This window comes from Aedes aegypti, chromosome 2 (assembly GCF_002204515.2).
Source record: "Aedes aegypti strain LVP_AGWG chromosome 2, AaegL5.0 Primary Assembly, whole genome shotgun sequence".
NCBI classification, from domain to species: domain Eukaryota; kingdom Metazoa; phylum Arthropoda; class Insecta; order Diptera; family Culicidae; genus Aedes; species Aedes aegypti.
In genome coordinates this window covers 65251737-65276733 of record NC_035108.1, presented here as the reverse complement: position 1 = coordinate 65276733, position 24997 = coordinate 65251737, and the positions used below count along the sequence as shown (strand labels likewise).

Here is a 24997-nt window from a genome sequence, read left to right as displayed (position 1 = left end):
ACTTTGGATGGTTCGCCACTGTAAGTGTCGGCATAAGAATAAGTGTGTTCGATGATGTTCCAGCCAATCACCTGACTGCAAGGACGTGGCCGGCGCCGTTATTGACCCTGTATAAATAGAGGCACTGAATTATGCACACTGAAGAAGATTATGGCCAATCCCAACCGAACTTCTAGTTGATTCCTTGGGCATTTTCACTGACTTCGGTCAATCATGGAATAGCAACCATTGATATGTGAAGCCAGTCTAAGCTAATCTTTACTTACTTTACTTTTGCTGGCTCTACGTCCTTCAAGACATGACCTGCGCCACAATGTTACGCCAACCAACTCGGTCCATGGTTGCTAACCTCCATTTCCTTGATCGCCCTACACTTCCAAGATCCTGCTCCACTTGGTCAAACCACCTAGCTCGTTGCGCTCCCCTTCGTCTTGTACCGGCCGGATTTGAGTTGAACACCATTTTTGCGGGATTGTTGTCCGGCATTCTCACAACGTGTCCCGCCCATCGTACCCTTCCAGCTTTGGCGACTTTCATGATACTGGGTTCACCGTAGAGTTGCGCAAGCTCGTGGTTCGTTCTTCTTCTCCATACGTTCTTCTTCTCGCATACTCTGCCGAAGATCGTCCTAAGCACGTCTAAGCTAAGCTAAGCTAAGCATTAAGCAGATTGCTCATTATAATGGAATTTTCAACATTTTCCATTTCAACCTTGGAAGAAAGAGTTCATTCCATATTCAATGAACATAGAATAGTGATTTCTAAGAGTTTTTTTTCACGACAGTGTCTATGTACGATCATCACCGTTAGTTTTCGTCAACTCTCATTGAAGTATGGTTTCGTACAGCTAAAAAGCAAACATGAGAAAAAAAATCAGTAGCCAGACATATTGATGTGGGTTATCGGTCCCCAAGGAATTTCTGAATACTCCCGGATCCAATTATCAATATCGACACAGATCCTTAGAAAAAAAATATTCAGAGCTTGTGAAAAAATATCGAAAACTGAAACGTTATTTCAATTTAAATATTTTGTGGTAAAAAAAATAATGCTTCTAGACAAAGGGGTAAAAATGAACGCTGGCGTAATATATGGCAACGTTTTTATCCAAGATTTCGCTCTCTTTCATAAATAGTATGTTCTTTCAATTTATGCACTTTCAACAACTTATACTAAATAGCTATTTATTTGTCTCTCAATGATAAATTATTCTTCTTTAAGTGTAAGCTATCATGCAATGTAGCTTCGGAACTCATTGGTAACCTGCACACTTTGGTTTACTCTTTTTTTTTAATTTTCGGCCAAACGGCATTTGGCCAGTGGACTAGAGATGTATCGATCCAAGTAAATACGAGTAGATACTTTTGAATCCATACCAAGTAAAATTGGAATGAAACTAATTGAATTGAACCTGTTCATTTTTATAGGAGCTTATAGGAGCTGGTGAAAAAGTTGCAAAATAATGCTTCATTCACGAAAATGAGAATTGTGATTAAAAATTATTGTTTTTTTTTAGCAAATGATAATCGAAATCATTTGTTTTATGTTTAGTAGGTATCAATACTTTAATTCTATATTATGTTGGTATCGATACTTTTATCAATACTACTTTCAAGTAAAAGTATCGATACCTTGATGGTATCGTTTCACCTTTTCGGCAAAATGACGCGGAACAATGAAAAAGTATTATCAAAACTGCCATCACCAGAAAGAATGCATGTACGCTAGGGTAATAATAAAGGTCAAACTACAAAAATCTTAAGTCAAATTGTTCTTTGGACCCCAGAAACTACTCTGATAATGGTATGCTTTATTAGGTAGGTACTATCTGCCAATATCGTATTATCGTTGATTTTCATAAATATCGAGCAGTATTATCTTCGATTTTGATTGGAGTAATAACTTTAGTGCTCCGATTTGGCGTACTAAAGATAATACGAGATTTGTGATGCACTGGCTACTAGATCGCCAGCACACTTGACTAGACGGTCACGCGTTATGAGAAACGGAACGTTTATTACTGTAGTCGTATGGTAAGAGCATAGATGTGCCGATGGGATGGCTACTGGTTCAATTCTACGTCGGCGCAATATTTTTTTTTTATTTTAATTATGTTTTTGAACATTGTTTTTAAATTCGATGCTATTTCTGATGGATAAAATTCATTAATTGCAATCCATTAATAACATAGGGTCAGTGTTCCCTTGGTAGACTAGAGGCTTTTTATTGCCATTTTGTTATAAATCGTCGCAAAATATTTTTTGACATGAAGGTCAGGAGCTATTTATCTAAGCACCATTGATATATAGCTCGATCTTGTTCAAAAAATGATCGAAATAAATAGTTTTGCTTAAAATATGAGCTCCCAGATAGCCGTAGCGGTAAACGCGCAGCTATTCAGCAAGACCAAGCTGAGGGTCGTGGGTTCGAATCCCACCGGTCGAGGATCTTTTCGGGTTGGAAATGTTCTCGACTTCCCAGGGCATAGAGTATCTTCGTACCTGCCACACGATATACGCATGCAAAAATGGTCATTGGCACAGTATGCTCTCGGTTAATAACTGTGGAAGTGCTCATTAGAACACTATGCTGAGAAGCAGGCTCTGTCCCAGTGGGGACGTAATACCAGAAAGAATAAGAAGATGAGCTCCCTTGCACCTATAGTAAACGTATTTTTCCTATAATAGCACTACTAAGATAAACTTTTTTTTGTTAAAAAGAAAATTGATGAACTAAGAACTTTTTTACATCAATCGAAAGCTTTTGATTTACACTTTAAAGAAAAAATATAACAGTTTTGTAAAAATACGGCTTTGACTGGTATTTTTCCTACGCCGTGAAGCTAGTGCTACTATAGGAACATAAATTATAAATAGCGCTACTATAGGCACATGTGTTCATATAGTGGCACAAGTTACAAACAGATTTTTTTTGCGACGTAATTGATGGGCATATCCTTATAACTTATTTCATATCTGTGGCTGCGGATTGCTTGTTATGTTATGTTGTAATAACATGCTTTACAAAGAAAAATTTCAAAGGATCACCTATAGACTTTCATAAAAATTCTAATCACATGTCTGGGTAGGTAATTTAACAATAGAAATCATTGCTGAAGACCGCAAAATCTTCCAAAGCTTGGTAAAAATGTTATGAAATCTTTAGAACCCGGAAAATTGTGTAATTTTAAATTCACCTTCCGATCACCTTTCCAATCGGTTTTTATTGAACTTTTTTCTCAAGTGCCGAATCACTTTACGATTCTTCTTTCCCCTTTTTTTGCTATATAAATTTACGGTCCGATTGTTTATAAAGGCAATGTTTCCGTGAATCACAAGTCAATCTCATCTGTAGAAAGTAGGCATTATGTAAATGGTTTGAAAAGTTTACATATTTTAATCCCAATGAAATTTTCACAATTCGCTATTTTCTTCAGCATCTTTACGAGTAGAACATGAAGATCACCTAAAAACGGTTTATTCTTTGTTAAACGGTGCAGAAGTATGTAGTGGGACTGATATGCAGCTACAGTCTCTATTTTACTCGATAAAGTCGCCTCTCCACACATCGATATCGAAGGGCCATCGAGATAGAGAGAGAACGAGACAAAGAATATTAATTTAATGAACACTAGATTGAAAATCATTCCGTTACTAGAAAAACAATAAACAAACCAAACTTCATTTCGAGTTTAAAATAGTTCTGAATCGCTTAAATCTGGTCTAGTTACCTTTGGTAATGTTCATATCGACATATACACGGTGTACTATATTAAGAAGGTGATATATTCCGAAAACTGACAGGTACTTGACGACGTCATCCCTATCCACCTCGAACAAATTTGCGAAAAAAAAATGATCTACTGGTCCGGAAGGTATATGGTACGATAGGAGTGACGTCACATGTTTACAATGAAACTTATTTACATCAGTAAAGAGCCTGCCTTGTTAATGTTTATGCCGTGGACATAGAGAAAGTTGGGAACAAATAACCAACAGGAACACATCGAGATATGGAGATATCGAGATAAGAAGGATATCGAGATATGGTGAGAGAAATCGTATGCAGAATGAAGGGACCGAAGCAATCATCCACATAGGGAGAGATATCGAGATGTAGAACATCGAGATGTGGAGACTCGACTATATTATGTAACTCGATGAAATGCTTAGAGTCTAATATAAGAAACACAATTGCTTCAGCAAATAAATTTCCTACCCCTAACTCCTTATATTCCGCTTACTGTGACCGATCTCATATTAATACATGTATATTCAATTTATAATGACTTTACATATACAGTTATTTCGGTTGTTCCAGCAAATATCTCTTTTTCCGCTTTCTTTACCATATAAATTTCAGTTTATGGTAATATATCTTAAAGCGTTGATTTTTTATGAATACTTTGTATAAAAAACTTTAAGAACTTTAAATTTTGCATATTTTTGCCGAAGGTATCAAAGAGCTATCTCGATTATTTGTCAAGTTATGGACGATTTTCGTTTAAAAACATATTATTTTCAAAAAATTTTTTATCTCTTCATACAAAAAGCGATGATAATCGATAATAAGAAAGCGATAATCTTTTTAATTACGACAAAAGATTGAGAATCCGTTTGCGCCTTTCAGAGATATCGGTATTTGAAAACAACCATTTTTTCGAAGAAAATCTCTTATAACTCTGTAACCATAAGAGATAAAACAGTAGTTTCTTCGGCAAAAAAGTTCTAAAGTGCGCAATCAAAAGTTCAAAAAGTACTCGGAACAAAGTTTTTACGAGAAATTATCGTATAAAAAGTTATCAAGAAAAAACTGATTTTTCAGTACCACCCTAACTTGTTGGTTTAAAAAATATCATAACTCGCAGTCGTGCTAAGGAGTGTGGGTTCGATTCCCACCTCAGACCGAAATCTTTTCGAGAGGAATGTTTTCCGACTGTGCCACTGGGCGTTGCATGCTAGTCCGTTGTCTAGTGTGGTGCTTCCTTCAAAGGGCAAACAGCCCACTGGAAGCATTAACGTGTAGTGTCTTTTTTTAAGAAAAAAAAAAAATAGAAATTTGGGTTCTTCGGCAAAGTTGCTCCAAATCGGTTGTTTTAAAACATTGTATAGGGCTAAATGCGTCAGCAAAAAAGTTTATTGGGGAAGGGGGAGTAATTTGTATAGTTCTATCTCACAACATCAAAAACAGGGATGTTATCTATAGCAGCGACACGAATTCAGACTAAAATTGCTGAATTTTCACATAGTTTTGTCGCTAGCAAAAAACGATGTAAATGTTCATTTTACCTGCACTATGTAGGTAAAATGAACAGCTATTGGTGGTAAAATGAACATCATGCGAAAAACGTGAGCAAAACAAATATTTCTGAAAATTTGTATTGCCCTACCGAAAATATATCCATTAATGATTGTAACCAATTCAAAAAGAATTCTTAAGGTATCAGATTCGACCTCATATCATAACGATTTTCACCTCACTGAAAAACTAAAAGTTACGTCAGTTCTAATTTTCAAACTCGGTTTTCTAAAAGCTTTGTTTTCGTTGATATTTTCACTTCAATTGACCAACGTATCAACTCGAACTCTCTGATTTATGCTATAAAGCGTCCGTGCGTGATGAAAAACCATCGAAATTTGTTTTTTCCCGATAAAAAGCAAGGTGTTCATTTTACCACCCCTGTTCATTTTACCACCACTTCCCCTATTCTGATCTCGTAAACCAGACCACCCTAATTTCACATCACTGAAAAAAATGTCTGAAAAATATGGAGAAACTTTGCTGAAGACACCATATATCTAAAAATGACGGTTTAGGCGCAATCATTTTTGTCTTCCTAGATATGGCTTTGGGACCAATGTGCATTGGAAGATACAGTCAACGCTCCCTAACTCGATGTTTTTTATATCTATACCGAGTTAAAGAACCATAGTAAAATTTGATTTTTAAGGCTACCTCGATGGTTCCTTGAAACGCGTTCCTTGAAATTTAACGTCACTCGTTGAAAATGCATATGAACATACCATGGAAAACCCTATACATCTATTTAAAAAATCGCAATAGGTCGCCCATTCACAAGTTAATCCCGTTTGCATTTTAGTCAAAATTTATTTGATAGTAGTTTTCAACATAAAGTCAACTCTCCTTAACTAGATATTGAAGGGACAATCGAGTTATAGAGTATCGTGTTATTGAACACAAAACTAGTGCAAATGCAATCCAAGGGATCATCTAGGTAGCCATGAGAACCAACTTTTACTACGGCTCTCCAACTGGATAACGAGATACGGAATATCGCGTAAGGGAGAGTTGATTGTAGGTTGATACATTTTTACAATTGTGAAGACATATCAAAATGTGTTTGAAAATTTGTTAACAATCCTGGTTATAATCCGGTTTATACTTAATGAAATGCATATATACATCTTATGGCTTTCAATCATGAAATAAGGTTTAACTACTCCCGGTGCATTGAGGTCATTTTCATTGAATCGCATAAGCGATATTTTTCCAATGCATTCGAAAGCCCTTGTTAAAGGAATAATTGACAAAAAAGATTCGACCCGCATTTGTACCCTCACCCTTACGATCACTACCCTCCAGCGCTCCGCCTCTCACCCATATACGCATATCAGTGCACGGAAGTTATAAGTATACATGCTGCGATTACCGCTTATGTGTTATTTGTTATTTGTCCAAAAGTTGTGATGGCGTGAAATTATTTTCTCTTGCTTCGCTCTTCGCAATTATCTCACACATACATTGTCACTCACGAGTTTGGTGCTGACCGAAGTAGGTATTAAATTGAAACCCGGATTTTGAAAAATCCAGATTAAATCTCGTATCAACTCGTTTGGAGCTTACAGCCAAGAAAGTTTGTGCAGGATCCGTCAATTCTAAGGGAAGGTTCCAACGAGCATGAAGTTTGTATTGAGAAAATCTACACTCAGAAAATAAATGAAGTCTTTATTTAATATTTTTCATGGAAAATCCGGGTTTGCTTGGGATCATGCACAGAGTCACTAAAAATAAGATAGCTGAACTTCACGCAGTTTCAGGAATGGGAAATGTACTGTAGCAAACATTTACCGCCTCTACATTCACATGTTTCTACACGACCTGGGAGGGAGGCACAGATACTACACATGAAATATGACACAACACTTTTACAAATTGCAAGATAATTCCCGCTCACCAACCACAATCAAGGCAGGCTTGCGAAGAATCGCTAGTTTTCTTTTGTTATGTACCTTCGATCTTTCTGGACAAACTTGGGAAAAGGGCTATTGTTTTATGTGCATCAAATTTTAATTTCTAATGTAAAAGCGTAAAAAGATACGTGTTTCAATACTTTCTATTCGATCAAACTAAAAGGTGCTATCTACCATTGCTTTTGGGTGTGCAGGAATTAATTTTCAACCAATTGTTGTCAACTTTGTTGAAATGCAAAAAATATGTTTTGATCAATTACGCGTTTTTCCCATGTTTATCCATTCTTTAGGATCTGGGCTCACAGTGACAGTTCGTGACAGCAGAATCTCGGCTCACTATGACGTACATAAATTTTGTATCGGTTTCTCCCTCCCAGTACACGACCATCAAAATCCAAAGCAAACCATGACCGTTCAAAACAAAAAAATGTCACGGCTCTTCAAAACTGTAATCTTTTTCTTCCCAACGTTTATTCAAACCCGAATACTTAAAGACTCGAGCAAAGTGGTAACACGATTTTTTCGGTTTTCGGGGTTTTGACTTTTTGCTCGGTAAAGGCGGCATAAAATGGAACTTGTTTATATGTATCGCAACAGAATGATTGTGATATTGCTGTTAGTACTAAAAGATTTCAATTGATTGAAAACACAAGCGGAATATTAGCGTTTGAATTATTTAACATTTTTTCCTATCATTTACCTCGGGATGGCTGCCCGAAAACGATCATAGTGGAGAGACAAAAACAATCAAGCAGTGAGTGAACCGTAAGCAGCGCAATGCCTGATAATATAGGACTTTCAATTTGACGTTTAAAATCAGCTGATCTCGAAGCACTTTGACAGTTCTTCTATGGAAATGGCAGGCCCGTGTTAGCACCGGTCCTCCGCCGATGTAAACAAATGCATAGACGGACCTGTCAAATGAAAAGGCATATTGATGCTGCTGCTGCTTTGTGTTTTGGATGACTGGCAGAATCAATGAACTGTGGTAAATTGTGATCACAGTTCCTAAGCCTGAGCAGTTTATTTACTCAATGCCTATTTTTTAGTCATTGTTGTATTATTTAGAAATATTAAAAAAACCTCAGACTTCCATAAGTTTATGCATTAAGGTGAAGATGAATCGAAGCCATAGTCACATACTCACAACACCTTCTCTGCTCTTGCAGTGCACACATCCATCGTAGGTTCAAAATATTTGGCAAGCACTACTTACAGCCAGCTGATATTTGGAACGCATCCCCCAGGGAGGTGGTTAGCTTTATTAAGCTGATCACGCCAGATTGGGGGAACTACAACACTGCAACCTAGGACTTCTGCCCATCAATGGCAGATGGTTCAAAGTTCAGTCAAATGCGCAAAGTATTCCGGAGGCACATTTGCTACTGGAAAACATTGTGTACATAGAGTAATAGGGTATATCACAATAGTCCTAACAAATGGACGCAGTGATCCCACACCCGACAGAAGAAGAAAAAAAAAAGCCATAGTTCAAATTTTTAAGAGCACGGATCTGGAGAACCAAACATCCGTTTAAGCTGAAAACTTAATCGATTGGTCACTAGCTGGTGGTGACCAATCGATTAGGTTTTCAGCTCAAACGATTGTTTGGTTCTCCAGATCCGTGCTCTTGAAAATTTGAACTTTGGCTTCGATTCATCTTCACCTTAAATAATATCATTTACGGATTTTTTAGGAACACAGTCAACTCTCCCTTACTCGATATTGAAGGGACCATCGAGTTAGGGTGGTATTGAGTTACAGAACACAAATGCAGTGCAACTGCGTTCCATCGGACCATCGAATTAGCCATGAAAACCAACTTTTACTATGGTTCTCTAACTCGATATCGAGGTACGGAATATCGAGTAAGGGAGAGCTAACTGTATATTGAAGTTTATTCGTAAAATTGGCAAAAAAAATCAAAACAATTTTAACATCTCAGTTCACACGATTAGCCTTCTTGTTTCTTTTAGGAATCCGGAAAAAGTATGGAACGATTTTGACCACGATGCACTCCAATGTTCCTGCATCAGAAGACTACAATTAAAATGTTCTGATACATTTCACTCAATTACTTCTATACAAACCTTAAGTATTTAATGTTGAATTTCATCAGCAAAAAAGCTGTTTAAAATACACGAGGCAGGAAATTCACGAACTTGAAGAGTGAAGTGAATATTATACATTTTAAAATACTTAATACACGACATTCATTGTGATGCTGAATAATAATTTGAAAATGCATAATGTTTAGAATTCTACATGAGTGAATTGAATATAGTAGGCAAATGCATAAAAATTACTCGTTTTATGAGTTTCATTATTCTTGAGTGTAGAGTGTAATCGATAAAACGGCCACGGCCATAGAATGTAGTCCATAAAAATTTTTTCGTTAGCAACTTGATAATTCTCATAAATAGAAAACAAACTGCAACAAGTTGTGCGAGTCAAATCCTTTTTCACAATCGGTAGGCCCGTATTTTTTATTTGGTTCCAAAACGGTCATTGTTTCGGTAAGTGTGATCCAAAAACTGGAATTCTTTGTCCGTTCCACTGAATTTCAATTTACCTAGGTATATTGTTATGTTTCTTCGAAAAGACATCCGGCTTATAGCAGTATCTTCCCTATTGATAGGAGCATATTCAAATCACTAACGAAAGAATTTCATCGATTACCGCTTGTAGTTCAAACGGTTTTTCCCATATACTGGTATGATGTTCTCCAAGCGAACTTCAAGCTCGTTTAGCCACCTCTTCGAGTTAAAGCTTTCCGCTCAAACTGCAAATGAACAAATTTGTGTGGTGTGAAATAAAAAATTTTACAGTTTGAGTTTTACAGCACCAGAATAAGATGCGTACTGTGAATTGCTCGTTTTAATTGCTATTTATCTCATTTTGTAATATTTATCTATTTACAAACATCAATATCTTTTCTATAAGAAATGCCATTCGAAAGTGTAAATTCAAATTCCAATAGGTAAAATCCCAAACAACATCGCCCAACTTGACGTTTTCAATTTACCCAGTAACAATAATTATGATTATGATCATTGCATGCACCTCACCTCCGAGACAGATTTATCGATCACTCAATCGTTCATATACCCGAAAAACCATCAATTTTACAACGGAAATCTAATTTCATGTCCTTTATCTCCTTCCGCTTTCCACCTCCACAGACAATCAACGAATGCCTCAGCACAGCACTAGCAGTCACTAGGAGCAAACATCAACAGCGAGCAACGGTCGGGAAACCCTCATGGAAAGCATGACAGAGCATGGAAAAATTAATCCACTTTGAAAGGTTGACAAAATAAACTGGCATAACTAGGCAGGACCTCCACACGTTCCGTTCGTTTTTCGCGCAATTGAGGTCCCCCCGAGGCGCGGTGAAACAATCAATGCCAAATTGATGAACTGATTTATGCAAATCGGGTTTGCTGCCGATAAAGAGAGAGAGAGACAGACATCACAAGCTGTTGTTGATTCCGCGAGTCGATTCACGAATCACGTTTACCTTACACATCGTGCAGTGCCATAAAATAATAATCCTGACCCAACCCAACCCCCAAAAACCAATAGGCGGGGGGTGAGCCAGGGCAAAAGCAAAAGCTGCTTCCGGTTTCCGGCGTTGGGGTTACCTCCGATGAGGAGAAAAGTGTGCAGTTGTGATTCTGCTCCATATGTGCAATAAGTCGATTCATTTCGGTGGTTTCGGTGCATTTTTGTGCTAGTCGCGTGTGATCGAGAAGAAATTGTTGGTTCGTGAAGAAGTGAGAAAATCGTCGGGGAGAGAATAATGCAAGAAAATAGCATTGCAGCAGGGGCAGCAGTAGCAGTTCCGGTGTCCGGTGCGACAGTTACGGCGTCCGGCATTTCCGGGACGGCGGGTGGTGGTGGCGGTGGAGGAGGAGGAGGCGGAGGTGGTGGGAGCGGTGGTCACCATACATCCCCCAGTAATGCCACATCTTCCGGACAGACGCCAGTGTCTTCGCCTAGCAATAGTAGTAGTATCAGCGACATCGATCAGGCCCAGTTCGAGGCGGACAAAAGGGCGGTGTACAAGTGAGTAGTTTTCTATTTAGGGTAGGTAATTCCTCTATTTAGGACAGGGCTGCTATGAATTTTACACGGAATCCAACGGAATCTAAAAACTAGGCAAATTTTTGGGCAGGATTCTCACAGAATTCTCACGGTGTCTTTTTCATGTAACTTTATAACAAAAAAAATCGGCATGTCTCAAATTTGGACCAATGAAAGACAAGACCCTCCTCTTTCATTTGCTGCTAAAATAAAAATAATCCATCGGGGGGTCTAGTGCAATTTTTTTTTTTAATTTTGTTATCTGTAATACCATTGTAAATGCACCGTAAATTAATAAATTTTGGTAAGGCAAACTGTTGAAACGGATTTAGATGAAAATGTTGCAAAAATCTAGTGTCAATATCTTGTAGATTATATTCTAGACAGCTCTAGACCAAAAAATGTAGAGGCCGAGGCCAAAATTTAAATTTTCGTTTTGCTTTTTTTTGCTTTCATTCATTGTTGAAATTTGCATTGCTTTCAAAACTAAGTATGTCAAACAACCTGTTTTTAATTTTTATTTGTAACTCAAGAGCAATATGCATCTTTCTGATTTGGTATAGGACCAAGCGATCGAAAGACAAAAGGTCGAAAGGACAATAAGTCGAAAGACAGAAGGAAGACAAGGCAAATGGTCGAAAATGCAAAAGGTCAAAAGGACCAAAGGTTGAAAGTGATTTGCATTATGGAAAATAATTTTTGAAAGAAGATTATTGACCGTTTATCCCCTTTTTATTCCTCCTCGAACTTTTGCCCTTTCGACCTTATGTTATAGATTCTAGAAAATTGACAAGTTCACATTTGTGCCAATGACAGACATTTTTCATAAATCCAATATTCTAACCCAATTACAATAGCAATGCAATGTTGACACTATTGTCCATGCACGGAGAAAATTAAGTACTCAAAAGTGAGTTCCACTCAATTCCGGGGGTTCGTGTGTTAACCTAATTTTGAGTTGATGGGGTAGAAGTTGTTTTCATTTGAAGCCATGCGAAAAAATACCTACTGGTTAAGTTCTTTTCACTCAATCGGCAGATCAAATAACTCAACTTCCAGTACTGTGCCACTTACTCAAATTTGAGGTAACGCACGAAGGTTCGGTTTTTTGGTTGTTTTGCCTTTCGCTCTCTGACAACAATTGAAGGAGCGAATGAAATAGGGAGAGAAAAATAGCTCAAAACTAAGTTAAAAAATACTCAAATATGGGTTTTCCGTTTTCTCCGTGTGTGCTTGTTGTGAGAATTGAGAGAACATTGCTTTTGTTTGCAATGGTAAAACAAAAAGAATTGCAGACAAATATTCTCAGATTGGCAGCCAGTCTAGAACTGAAAATCTCTTAAATAAAGATAAGAATATTAATAATAATGTTGACGAATATACACTTCCTTTTTAAATTGATGGTAGGAAAAGTGCAAATGAATTCATACAAACATCGGAAGGTTTCATTCATAACAAATCTACCTGTGAAAGATTGATCGTGTGATCGTGATATTTTGCTTAGAGATCTCAATAAGTGATGTAATGTTCAGTTTTAGCATAGTTTTATTTGAGTTGTACGGAATTCTATAGTAATTCATAAAACAAATACATTAAATCAGCTTTGAAAATGTTACTAAGTAACTTTACGATTTTGCTAGCTTAATAACGAAATCATACGAAGCTTTAACAACAATATCAGGTGTATCATAAAAGTCTCCGATTACACAAAAATAAGAGCCAAAAACGGTGATCTTTAGTGCATACAGACTTGTTTGCTATTTATATCCAGCAGATCTCAAATACTATGTTTCGTATAGCTATGTTGTGTTCAAAACTTTTAAAAGCGCCAGCTTGAGCGACTTTTGATGCTAATCTTCCATCAAAAGACGTTCGAGTTGGCCTATAATTGAATTAGAAGAGTCACAGGGATTCAAAATCATGAAGTTTGAGCCGTCGCATGGCTAGTTTTGGTGCTCAAATTTAGTGCTCCCATATCACGGGGTTTCCGGTGGTCATTTCGGTACCCAAAAGGACCACAATAATCATTAATTTATCCTTTTGGCAAAATACATTCAAACAGAATAAATCGTTATGAGTTGGACACAAGTCATTTGGTTTTTTGGCATCAATCCGTGTAATTTCATCGAATTGTCCGGATTGGGTATATTCCGGGTCTCCAGGAACCGGTTCTGCGTGGACCATACTGGACTGAGTTTTTCAAGGGATGTGCACCGGTAATTGGTTTCTTATTACAGAGAAATTTTATGACAAAATATCCATCAACCGAATAGTATCGATGTGAATTACATACACAAAACTGCGATGGAAACTTACTTTTCGGATGTTCCGGGTTTCCGAAACCGGGTATGAATAACTAAATGATTTGAGAATCTCTATTAACAGTCCACGTAAATACCTATTCAACAATATGAGATTACTTGTTTAGTCACGAAACTACAGGTTGTCGAAGTGAAGGTATCTAAAGGGACTTTTTTTCTCAGATCTGGCAGGTTCCCGGTGGCCACAGTGACGCAATTCCGGATCTCCGGATGGGTTTCCGAAAATCGACATGTGTACCTTTCATTTCAGCCCAACAGAACTAAATTCGGTCAACACACTGATGTTTCGAGCTCTTTGAATTTTTGGGTCGAAAACGACCATAAGTCACAATTTGTAACTTTTATTTATGGAAGCTCCCTAAGGGGCCATTCAAAACTTTTGTCTCCGAAAAAATAAATGTTCCCATAAAAAATACCTAATTATCACAACACATCAAATTGCAAGGTTATTTTAATCAAAAGTTACAATGATTTGAATTTTGAAATGGGTCGAAAACGACCCAAGGTCCTTACTAGAGTTAAGTTATATCCCAAACTCGGTAAAAAATATTGAAAAAAAAAATGTTCTAGACCCCCCGACCGATTATTTTCGTTTTGGTCGCAAATGAAAGGTGAAAATCATGGCTGTCTTGTGTCAAAATTTCAGACATGCCGAATTTTTTGTTTTGAAATTACTCTACGAAACACACCGTGTTCTATATGTTCCATCCCAGCCAACAAATTTGTTCACATACTGAGATTCAACTCAGGAAAGTGAACGCTTATTCGGAAATAGAAGATTGTTTAAAATGCATAGATTCCCTCTATGTGTACAAAAGTGGAGGCCATATACGTATATTTCCGAAAATTCAGTGTAGTAAATACAACTTCGTAGGAATTCGTTTGGTGCTTTCTGTGATTTTGTATATAATAATGTTTTGCATTTTATGTGACTTTGTTTTAACAAACAAAAAATAAAAAATGTCTTCAAATCGCTAATCATATAGGCTACCACTATGCCGTTCGGTCGCTCTTGAATGACAGGGAAATTTGGCAAATATAAATCTAGTCCAAGAGAATTTGGCGTCGGCACATTTATTCCTCGTTTGATTATGATGCATTAGCAATTATATTCATTAAAAAAATATGTTTACAAACTGAGATAACAACTCAATAGAGTTATTGCTTATTCGGTAAAAACAAATGGATTAGAATACATACATTATAGACAACTTATCATGGTCAATACAACTCTAGACAAGTTGATTTGGCGTTTACTACAACCAACGTGTATGATATCGTCTTGCAGTTAATATGACTTAATTTTTACAAACAAACCAAAGCAAAGTAAAGAAAACAGAGTGAGACAAACCGCGAATTTCTGACCATCAGTTATTCAATAAATACAACTAGAAATCTTAGAAGAAGCCAGTGAAACACTGAAGGAATTTTCTGTGTTATAGATCATATTCATCGAATAATATTATGCAGCTGTAACAGCACTGTTAGAATGAGAAATAAATACGGTCCGATTTGGGACCTCAGTCGCTCCTCCAGTACGTGCTCAACAAAGTGAAGTGATTACGGAGGAAATTAAACAGAAATTCGTATACAAAGTGATGTTATTGTGTTTCTGTAAGTTTGTGACGTTTAATTATCCAATATGTAAGTTTATTCAAAAATTTCGGTTTATGTCTGATTTTGAGAAGCATACGGCGACGTGTAATCTTCCCCTGTATGATATTATATTTACATCAAATGAACATATATCTAATCACACATCGAAGATTATAATAATAACCTTATCAAGTAAAGTAGAAATAGTAAAGGAATGACAACTTACATATTTTGTCAAATGAAATTTGATAAGATGCAAATTCAAATATGCTCCATAAACAACTTGTAACAACTCAGTTTTGCATCGTATCCAATTACAACGCAAACTGAATATTTATACAATTTTACAATAACATCCTTATATGACCACTGGTTTGCTGGGATCTTTTCACAGAAAACTTAGGAAGTATTGTCACAGAATGTTAAGCAGATTTTTCATAGAATCTTCTGCGGGATTTCACAGAAAGATTTTTCAGCGGATCATCACCAAATCCGGAACATATACCGTCTTGTCTCAAATTCCGATCAAACTCATATTCCGTACACATGTTTTTTGTATGGCGATTTTGAAATGTTGCACAGATTCCTGTATAAGATTATTGAATAATTCGGTGAGATTTCTAAATGAATTATGAGTAGTGTTTTTCATTAAAATAATATATAAAATCTTGGACATCATTCTCACACAGGTCCGGATTTGAAGGGGGAAGGGAGGCAAAAGGGGGGCAAATTACAACAGAGACGGAGTTGGTAGCACTCTTTCAGAATACAAACAAAATGGATATGGAAGATCATCGAAAATAGCATTCCTTTCAGAGTTCAAAAATCCAATCTCACATAACTTTCTTACCATCCTTATGATAACCTTCGGGCTGTCGCGCTGTTGTAATTTGTACAACAGTCGTGATTTATATGCTATCCTTTGGCAACAAAGATATTTATGAACACCAAACCAAAATGTATTCCTCAACAATCTTCTGAAGAACAATACTCGACAGTATGTATTTACAGTGTTGCCCTATAATGCGGTAAAATCAACAAATGTACATAGTTCTAACTGAACAATTGAATCTAATGATTGATGCAATGTTCAAAGCCACCACTATGACTGAAGCAGTCCAAGTAGGTGTAAAATTTACTAATCAAATTGTTATTGGATTACGTTTTTCTAATGGATCCAAACAATAATTTAAATATTTTAAATTTGAATGCTCGTTCTCTGAATGGTAAAGAGGACGAGCTGTTTAATTTTCTTACAGCTAATAACGTGCATATAGCAGTTATTACTGAAACGTATTTGAAACCTGGATCTAAACTCAAAAGAGATCCTAACTTTTTTGTTTATCGTATTGATCGATTGATGCACAGTGGCCGCATCCCATACAAATGCTGGCCAAAAGTACAATTCTCACTCAAAACATTCAAAAATGCTAATTAATTGACAAAAAATGATTTTGAGAGGTAATTTGATAGAAATAGTCGCTGAAACAGAAAATCGATATTTCCGGTACATTTGACAGAATTTGTTTAAAATAGCACATTTTTGTAATTCAATCAATTAAATCCGTATCCAGATCATAATCAAATGAAACGTCATTATTTTGATGCCAATTTGAAGTTAAATATCGTGAGCAAGCTCGAGGTGGTTATTGAATCTATTCGGGAGCTTATAAAGGTGAAAAATGCGATATTCATATAAAGGGAGATGGCCTAATGGGCTGATTCGTAGTGTAACTAAAAAATAATTTGTCTTATCTTGGCGCAAAAAAGCGCAAGTGAAGCTATAGTACATCGAATACCATGGAATATTTGCCACACATTGAGGGGTAAATGATCATTTTAGAGCGTTTCCCAGATATCTTGCACTACCTTTGAAAAAATGCCTTATTTTTGAAGGTGCTCTATGTTATACACTTCTTGACATTCTCAAATGGTAAACATGTCGAATATGGTTTGAAATATCTTCAAAACAAAGCTTAAGGTATATTCTTTCGAATGAGACCGGTTGAGGAAGGTTTGGCCATGATTTAGTACAGAAACTGCAATTTCTATAGAACAACCTTCACGAAATTTGAAGAATTCAAAAGGGACAATTTCAGCTGACATCTCTCCAGGTCACATGCTGTGAAAAATCAAAATATACACCAATCGATCTGAAACTTTGGGGAATTGTTATTCAATACTGAAGAAATCAAGAAAAAATATTCAAGAAGGAATTTGCAAACTTCATTTTTTTGACTTTTGGCCAGCTTTGGGCCACTGTGTGATGGGGCATGTGGGGGAGTTGCAATCATGATTCATAGGCGTCTGTTTTCGTCATTTGAAACTAAAGTTTTTGAAACTTTAGGTGTTGAAACACAGCTTGGTAAATATACTTTCATAGCTGCCTATTGGCCTTTTCAATGCCAGGGTGTCCATCCATCCGGGAAATCCGGGAAAACCGGGAAAAACCCGGGAATTACAAATGACCGGGAAAATACGGGAATAACCCGGGAATTTAAAGAACACCCCGGGAAACATGTATTTCAAACGTAAGACTATCGGTTTCTTCAAATTTCAAGCACTATGGGCGAAATTTTTCCCAGAAGGTGCACTAGTCTTCCCACTATTACTATCTTTTGGTGGTTTGGTAGAAAGATAGTTAACAATTAAGATCTATTAAACATTTGTAGTAGGGTATTTAGTGATTCATGTCAAGGTTCTTGGCGAAGATTTTGTTTGATTTCTACTCAAATTCATGGAAAATTTTTAATGATATCTTTGCTGGAATCCTAACGGGAATCGAATCGATAATTGACCAGTTCCTTGAAAGATTTTTCTGAAAGATCACTGAAATTGTTATATATAGATTGCTAATAAGGTTTGTAGTGGATTTTAGAAAAGATCCTTGAATGATTCTGCTGAAAATTCTAGTAGATTCGTAGTTGTTAATGAAAATCCAAGCGAAAAAAAAAATACATGGCCAATTTCTTGAGAAATCTTCTGAAATCCTGGCCAGATTAATGAAAAGTTTCATTTGGCGGATTTCTAGGATTATTTATAAAATTGATTTTCGATTAAGCCTTTTCTGGATTAGGTTAGTTTGACTATGACACAGTTCTTATGAGGCGGTAGCGAGTCACTTTTTTCGTTATGGTCACTAAAACGCCACTATTTGCAACAATTCACCTTTTTTTCAAAGAAATGATCACTAAAGTTACTATTTTTGTAGTTTATTGATAAATCAACGATTGTCATTGATAGCTACGCTTCATTAACCTAAACAGCAGAATAGTGATGTTTTACTGGTTTTTAATATTCTAAAGAAAACATTTTTTTACCAGTACATATATCAAAGTGTCTGGAGAGGTGAATAGTGCACACACATTTCTGATAGAATATCTGGAATTCATTTGCTGGGTTTTGTGACAAAAATATTCATAAAGTTTTAAAATGTCAGCCTAATCCTTGACAGACCAGATGAGTTTATTTAGGTAGATTTCTTGAGAAATCAAGGAGATTTTTAGTCTACCTTTTTGAGAAAACTCAACTAAGAAGCCTGAAACAACTCTGAAATTTCAACCAACATTTGTTTTATCGTATTTGTAAGAAACTTGTTCAGGAATGATTACTATAATAATTTCCCTAGAAGATAGATTAGTAATTTATTTTAAAAAATAGTTTCAAAAATTGTACAAAAAATCAGCAAATCCGCCAGGCATTCAATAGTGGATCAAGCCTACCTTTTTATTTCTACCACTCCGAACGACTATTTTTATTCCAAATACTCGCTTTGGAATAGAAATATTCATTGTTTAAACACACATGGTTGCATAGGCTAATTGTTCTGAAATTAGTTTAAAATAAGTGTTATTTATTAGTCCTTGACGCTTTACTAGCAGCTTCATTTTTTACAAAAAAAAAAAAAATCACATCGCGATAACCTTTTCGCTTTTCAATATGTTTGCATCATTTTTTCACAAGTTTAAAAAAAAACTCTTCTACTTTTAAAATCTGTGTCGATTTTAATCATGTTTCTTGCAAATATTTTAAAAATTGAAAAACAAAGAAGTTATAACGTTTTGAGTATTTTTCTGTGGTAAAAAGTTGAAGCTGCTGGTAGAGGCGTTAATGATACGGTTCAAGTATGGAAAAATATCTAGTCTAGATTATCTCTAATTATTATAGCCAAGATTATAGCCCAATAAATACATCATTCAGTTTTTCTCGAGTTCATCGAAAACAAAAAAGGCTAGGATAAGGCTACCTTGTGAGTGAGTGAAGGTTAAGTTTTAATTTATTTTACTGGTATTTTTCCTCTTCTATTTTAAATTCACGATTCTTCCGGAAATTCCACAAGAATGTTTAAGAATTTATCTGCAATTTTTCTGCTGAATAATTTTCCTTTATCATCGTAAACTTACTCCCGAACTCTTCCTGAAATCCCCCAAAAAAATGGTATGTAAACCAGTTTTAATGAAAGAATTTTCCCAGCATGTATTTCTTCAAAGTTGATGAATTTTGTATTTCCAGGAAATTTTCTCTACTGATTGGAAATTTAAAGTTGTTGCGTATGCCTAGCTCTGCGACCTAGCTTTTATGCGCACCGTACAAGATTTACCATTATATATTGAACGTCCGGGAAAAATCCGGGAATTGGAAAACTGATTTTGAATGGACACCCTGCAATGCTCTGGACATCAAGTAAATTTGCTCCAAACTGACTTGCAAAAATTGAATCGCAATAAGTCAAAAAAATTTGTCATTGGTGACATCTGCCAAACTGCCAAACATCGGGAAAAAAGGGGAAATTCTGTGTGAGCTGAAGAGTGAACCAGCGATCGAGCTCGGTCTGTCAGAACAGTAGAAGCATTAACCTAAGAATGCTAATGTCGCTGCTGTTCTTGTTACCTACATCTAGTTTGCCACGCAGTGACAGTCTGAGTACCGGGCCTCAAAGTGTCAAATCAATTTAAAAACCAAAACAAATCATTGGCATTCAACAAACAGTGAAAATCCATAGCTGAAGGTAAAAATAATTGAAATCAGTTTTGTGATTACAGCGCCACTTACTAATATTTCTATTGTCAGAATCTAGTCGCGAAATCTTTTGCGAACGAGGCGGACGTAAGAGCACTTACTCGGTTCTCCGACATTACCCGGAAAACCATTACCCGGAATGCAATTAATCGGAAGACCGTTACCCGGAAAACCATTTACCGGAATGAACCATTTACCGGAAAACCATTACCCGGAAGGACCATTTACCGGAAAATTATATCTCCATTTCCCGACTTTTTTCATTAACGTCCTTCTAACCGTTTTATGATCATTCATGTCAGTATGTTGACTTAAAAATATTTAAAATGACCACCAAGTATGAGATTCTTAGTTCAAAATACATAAGCACCAGAGAGGAGTCTAAGATATCTTTATACTTGATCATGTCAATATGCACCATCTTCATATATTTGCATTTCATAAATGATTCACCCTTCTTTTGAAAAAAAGCTGTTCTTTCAACTTATCTTTTCAGCTTGTCTTAATTTGGCTACAACTATGTAACTTTACGTTTAATATTCGACCGTCGATTCTCCAAGCGTCCAAATGTTAATAAATAAGCAATGATTAGAATTTTCAATACTTTTCGCTGAGTGTCAATTCGCCGAAAGCCGTTTCCGCAAACGTCAATCAACCGATTTTATATCCCCCGTATGTTCCTTTTTCTAGAATGACCAATCACGGATCATCTGATATTCACCCTTCTTTATTTGGTTGGCGGTTCTTTCGAGTTCCACTGATCTCGGCAGTTTTAGCAAAATGTGTTAAGTCGAAAATGGCCAAATATCTTATTATTTTGATTGCTTATTGTTCTTCCTTGTTTATTACACTGGCATTGAATTTCGGAAACCGACATTCAGAATGATGACATTCGAAGAAAAATAACGCAATCAATCAAATTCAAAGGAAAAGTAGATCTATTGAGGTTCCAAAGATGGATGTTACAATGGCGAATAGTGTCCCTACTCTCAATCACCAAGGCACTCTTAGTTTTCGACATGATTTTTTAGCTTTCCCCAAACCATAAAGCTGACATGAGAATTGAACTGTTGCTTCCCTCGCAAGATAAGTGTTTTTTTTATATTTTGATACAATATTAAAATTGGATTCTGATCTGTTTTAACGTAAAGGAATAAGAAAACCATGATAACTCCAAACATATTTAAATGCTGAGATTAACATATTTAAATGCTGAGCGTTCACAGTTTAAATCTTACGTTGCGGCAAAGTGAGTTATTCAGAAAGATCAAGCTGAGGTTGGTAGAATTGAATACCGCCGGTTCAAAATTATTTCTGGATGACAAATTTGACAACGTTTCAGAGCTAGAGTACTTACACTACCCATCATAAATACGGACTCACTAAAATAAGTATTGCAACACTCAGCTGAATAATGAATCACCCCCAAAAAGTTTAGCTACATCTTAAAACAGGTTAATTCACATTGCTATATCTCGAGATCCTTACGACTTGCAAAGAAGCGATCTTCAGCAAAGTTGTTCAGGGGATCAAGGACATCCGGAAAGTGAAAAGTTTAGTTCGCGATTTTGCCGCTAGGTGGCGCTAGTGAGCGTGTAAAATTGAGCATTTCAAACTAGTTCTAGCTTGTGATCTATAGGAGATAGAAAGTTCGGGTCTTCGGCAAAGTTTCTCAGGGGTTCAATGACATCCGGAAAGCAAACAGTTTGGTTCGCGATTTTGCCGCTAAGTGGCGCTAGTGAGCATGCAAAATTGAGCATTTTTTACTATTTCTAGCTTGTGATCCATAAGAGATAGAAAGTTCGAGTCTTCAGCAACGTTATGCAGGAGATCAAGGACATCCGGAAAACAAACAGTTTGGTTCGCGATTTTGCCGCTAGGTAGCGCTAGTGAGCATGTAAAGCTGAGCATTTTAAGCTAGTTCTAGCTTTTGATCCACAAGAGATAGAAAGTTCGAGTCTTCGGCAAAGTTGTTTAGAAGGTCGAGGACATCCGAAAGACGAACAGTTTGGTTGTAGATTTCGCCGCTAGATGATAAGCTCATATCAGTTCATTCATTTTCATCTGATATCGAAATTCATTTTCATATTCAAGTGAATCGTGTCTGAGTTACTTCATATTCAATTGATTCAGGTGTCATACACCCAGATTACAATTATTTTGGTTTGTTATTAAGCTTTATTCGAATTCACTTCTCAGTACTTCAGAACTAATATACTCATTTTAAAGTGGTTCATGTCTGATTCATTTCATATTCAAGTATTTCAGGTCTGATTCACTTAATGTTGAACTAGTTTGAAATGCTCACTAGCGTCAAACCAAACTGTTTGTCTGCCGGATGTCCTTGATCCCCTGAACAACTTTGCTGAAGACTCGAACTTTTTATCTCTTATGGATCACAAGCTAGGACTAGTTTAAAATGCTCAATTTTACATACTCACTAGCGCCACCTAGCGGCAAAATCGCGAACTAAACTGTTCACTTTCCGGATGTCCTTGATCCCCTGAACAACTTTGCTAAAGATCGCTTCTTTAAGTCGTAAGGATCTCGAGATATAGCAATATGAAATTACCTGTTTTGAGATGATGCTAAACTTTTCAGGGTGATTCAATATTCAGCTGAGTGTTGCAATACTTATTTTAGTGAGTCCGTATTTTTGACGGGTAGTGTACATACTTGACAAACTATGAACGAATGCAAAAATGGTCGGTTTACATAGGCTCTCAGCTATTAACTGTAGGAATGCTCCTAGAACAGCTGAGAAGCTGGTTTTATCACAGTTGAGCCGTAACGCCGGCAAGAAGAACAGCATATTTGGTCCATAGCTGTTTGGAGATGTCTTTTGAAATAGTGTTTATAGAAACCGTCCGAGATGAGCCAGCCTCGGGCTGCAAATCTCGTTAATAAAGAAAATAATAATAACAATAATAATATAGAAACCGAGAAAGTCGAGAATGTCCATGGTTAGAGTGACATAATTTGTGCTGCGCATCAATGAAAGGTCGTCGAAAATGGAAGATTTGGCTTTCCGGGTAATGGTGCATTCCGGTAAATGGTACATTCCGGTAAATTGCATTCCGGGTAATGGTCTTCCGGATAATGGTATAGAATCCACTTACTCATCAAGCAATTGTTAAGTGCAGATATCTGCACAGCGAAAAATATTTAAAAACAGGCGACGTAATTTTTGGCAACGTTTCAAGAATTAGGCGTAATTAAATTCGATTACATCAATTGCAACAATATTTTGCTTAAAACGTTATCGGATTCGATCGCCGAAAATGCCAATTAACCAATTTCGAGTAATAACACAAAACTTGTATTAAGTTCTACTCACTTTCTTTAGCGTGGTGAGATGGCCGAGAAGTATTGAACGCAGCTCTTACTCGCTAGACCAGGGTTAAAAAAATTGTTTTTTGCTGTGTGGACGAATTAACAACCGTGCACGAGGTGAGTAGGAGCTGCGTAAGCAATGCAGCATTGGAGAGGAGGCCATGACAATCCGTCTGAGGAAGTCGCACGACGGCATCACTGTCATCCACGATTCGGCTACCAGTTGACACGGCGAGCAAACTGGTGGAGAAAGACAAGAGGCTGCTCGATATGCCCACTGAGACTCGTCACACGAACAGATAAGCCACCGATGTCTATTATTACAAATCGTCGCGTCCGATAGGGTGCAAAATTTACAATAGAATGTGGAGAAAGAGGTCATTTTGGGAAAGATTACAAGAATCGACCAAGGTGCATGCTCTGCTCACCGGAGGAAGGCAACTCCGGGCAGCTTCAATTGCCGTGCGTACCAAAAGGCGATTGCAGCCCAACATTAATGGAGGTAACGCAGATCAACCTGAATCACTGCGACACCGAACAGCAGCTGTTGTGACAGTCGACAACAGAAACTAAGTGCGACTTTGCGATAATAACTGAACCGTATTGAGTACCACTCAATAACGCATCAAATGGATGGCGGATAGCACCAAGGCTGGTTCATTGTACTCTGTAGCCAGAGTAAGGTTATCTGACTTAGCGAAAGTGGCTAGGAGGCCATCTTTAACTTGCTGGCCGTTTTGTTTACAAACATTACTGCCTGGCCTGGATAACGCTCAAACTGAAACTAATCGTGCTGCCAATAGTGCGAACGAAATATTTAAAAAGAGAAACAAAAGTAGAGTACGCTACGCGCAGATGCGGCTGCATTAGAATAATTTCTGACACCACTTTTTCTCCAACCAATCAGAGTTCATTACTGCCTGGCCCGCAAAATGCTGAAACTAAAACTAACCGTGCTGCCATAAGTGTGGACGAAATTGTAGAAAAGAGAGAAAGAAGTATAGAGCACACATGGAGCAGGTGCGACCGTATTAGAATAATTCTTGATAACACTGTTTCTCCAACCAATCAGAAGTCAATTGTCCGACTACCTGTCTCAGATGTTTGTAAACAAAACGGCCAGCCCTTCCTCACCTACCCTTCCTGGTTTTCTCCACAAAGTGAGCATAATGTATCACCTTAGGGGGAGCTGAAACCGCCTTGGATAGCACAGGCGCAGCGGCGATACAAGTGACGGGTAGGTTTCCTATCCAGGAAGTGATTGCCAGCTCAAACTCGGAGTTCATGATCATCAAAATCAACGGAAACTACTTTTGCAGCTGCTATGCGCCTCCAAGATGGACGCTCGAAGAGTTCAGTCGGATGTTAAAGGAGTTGACCGACGAGCTAGTTGGTCGAAAACCAGTGCTGATTGGAGATGACTTCAATGCTG

At 37.0% G+C, this 24997-nt stretch overlaps 1 protein-coding gene across 5 annotated transcripts in view; it reads left to right on the top strand.

The window, feature by feature from the left end:
- The window catches only part of LOC5564628 (homeobox protein PKNOX1), a 293860-nt gene that overhangs the window by 257757 nt on the left and 11106 nt on the right, over nt 1-24997 (top strand). For all 5 annotated transcript variants that reach the window (XM_021841086.1, XM_021841082.1, XM_021841085.1 and 2 more), the window contains one exon: nt 10393-11278. In XM_021841086.1, the coding sequence (XP_021696778.1) occupies nt 11013-11278 (266 nt within the window). In that variant the 5' untranslated portion in view covers nt 10393-11012. The remainder of the gene's footprint in view (nt 1-10392; nt 11279-24997) is intronic.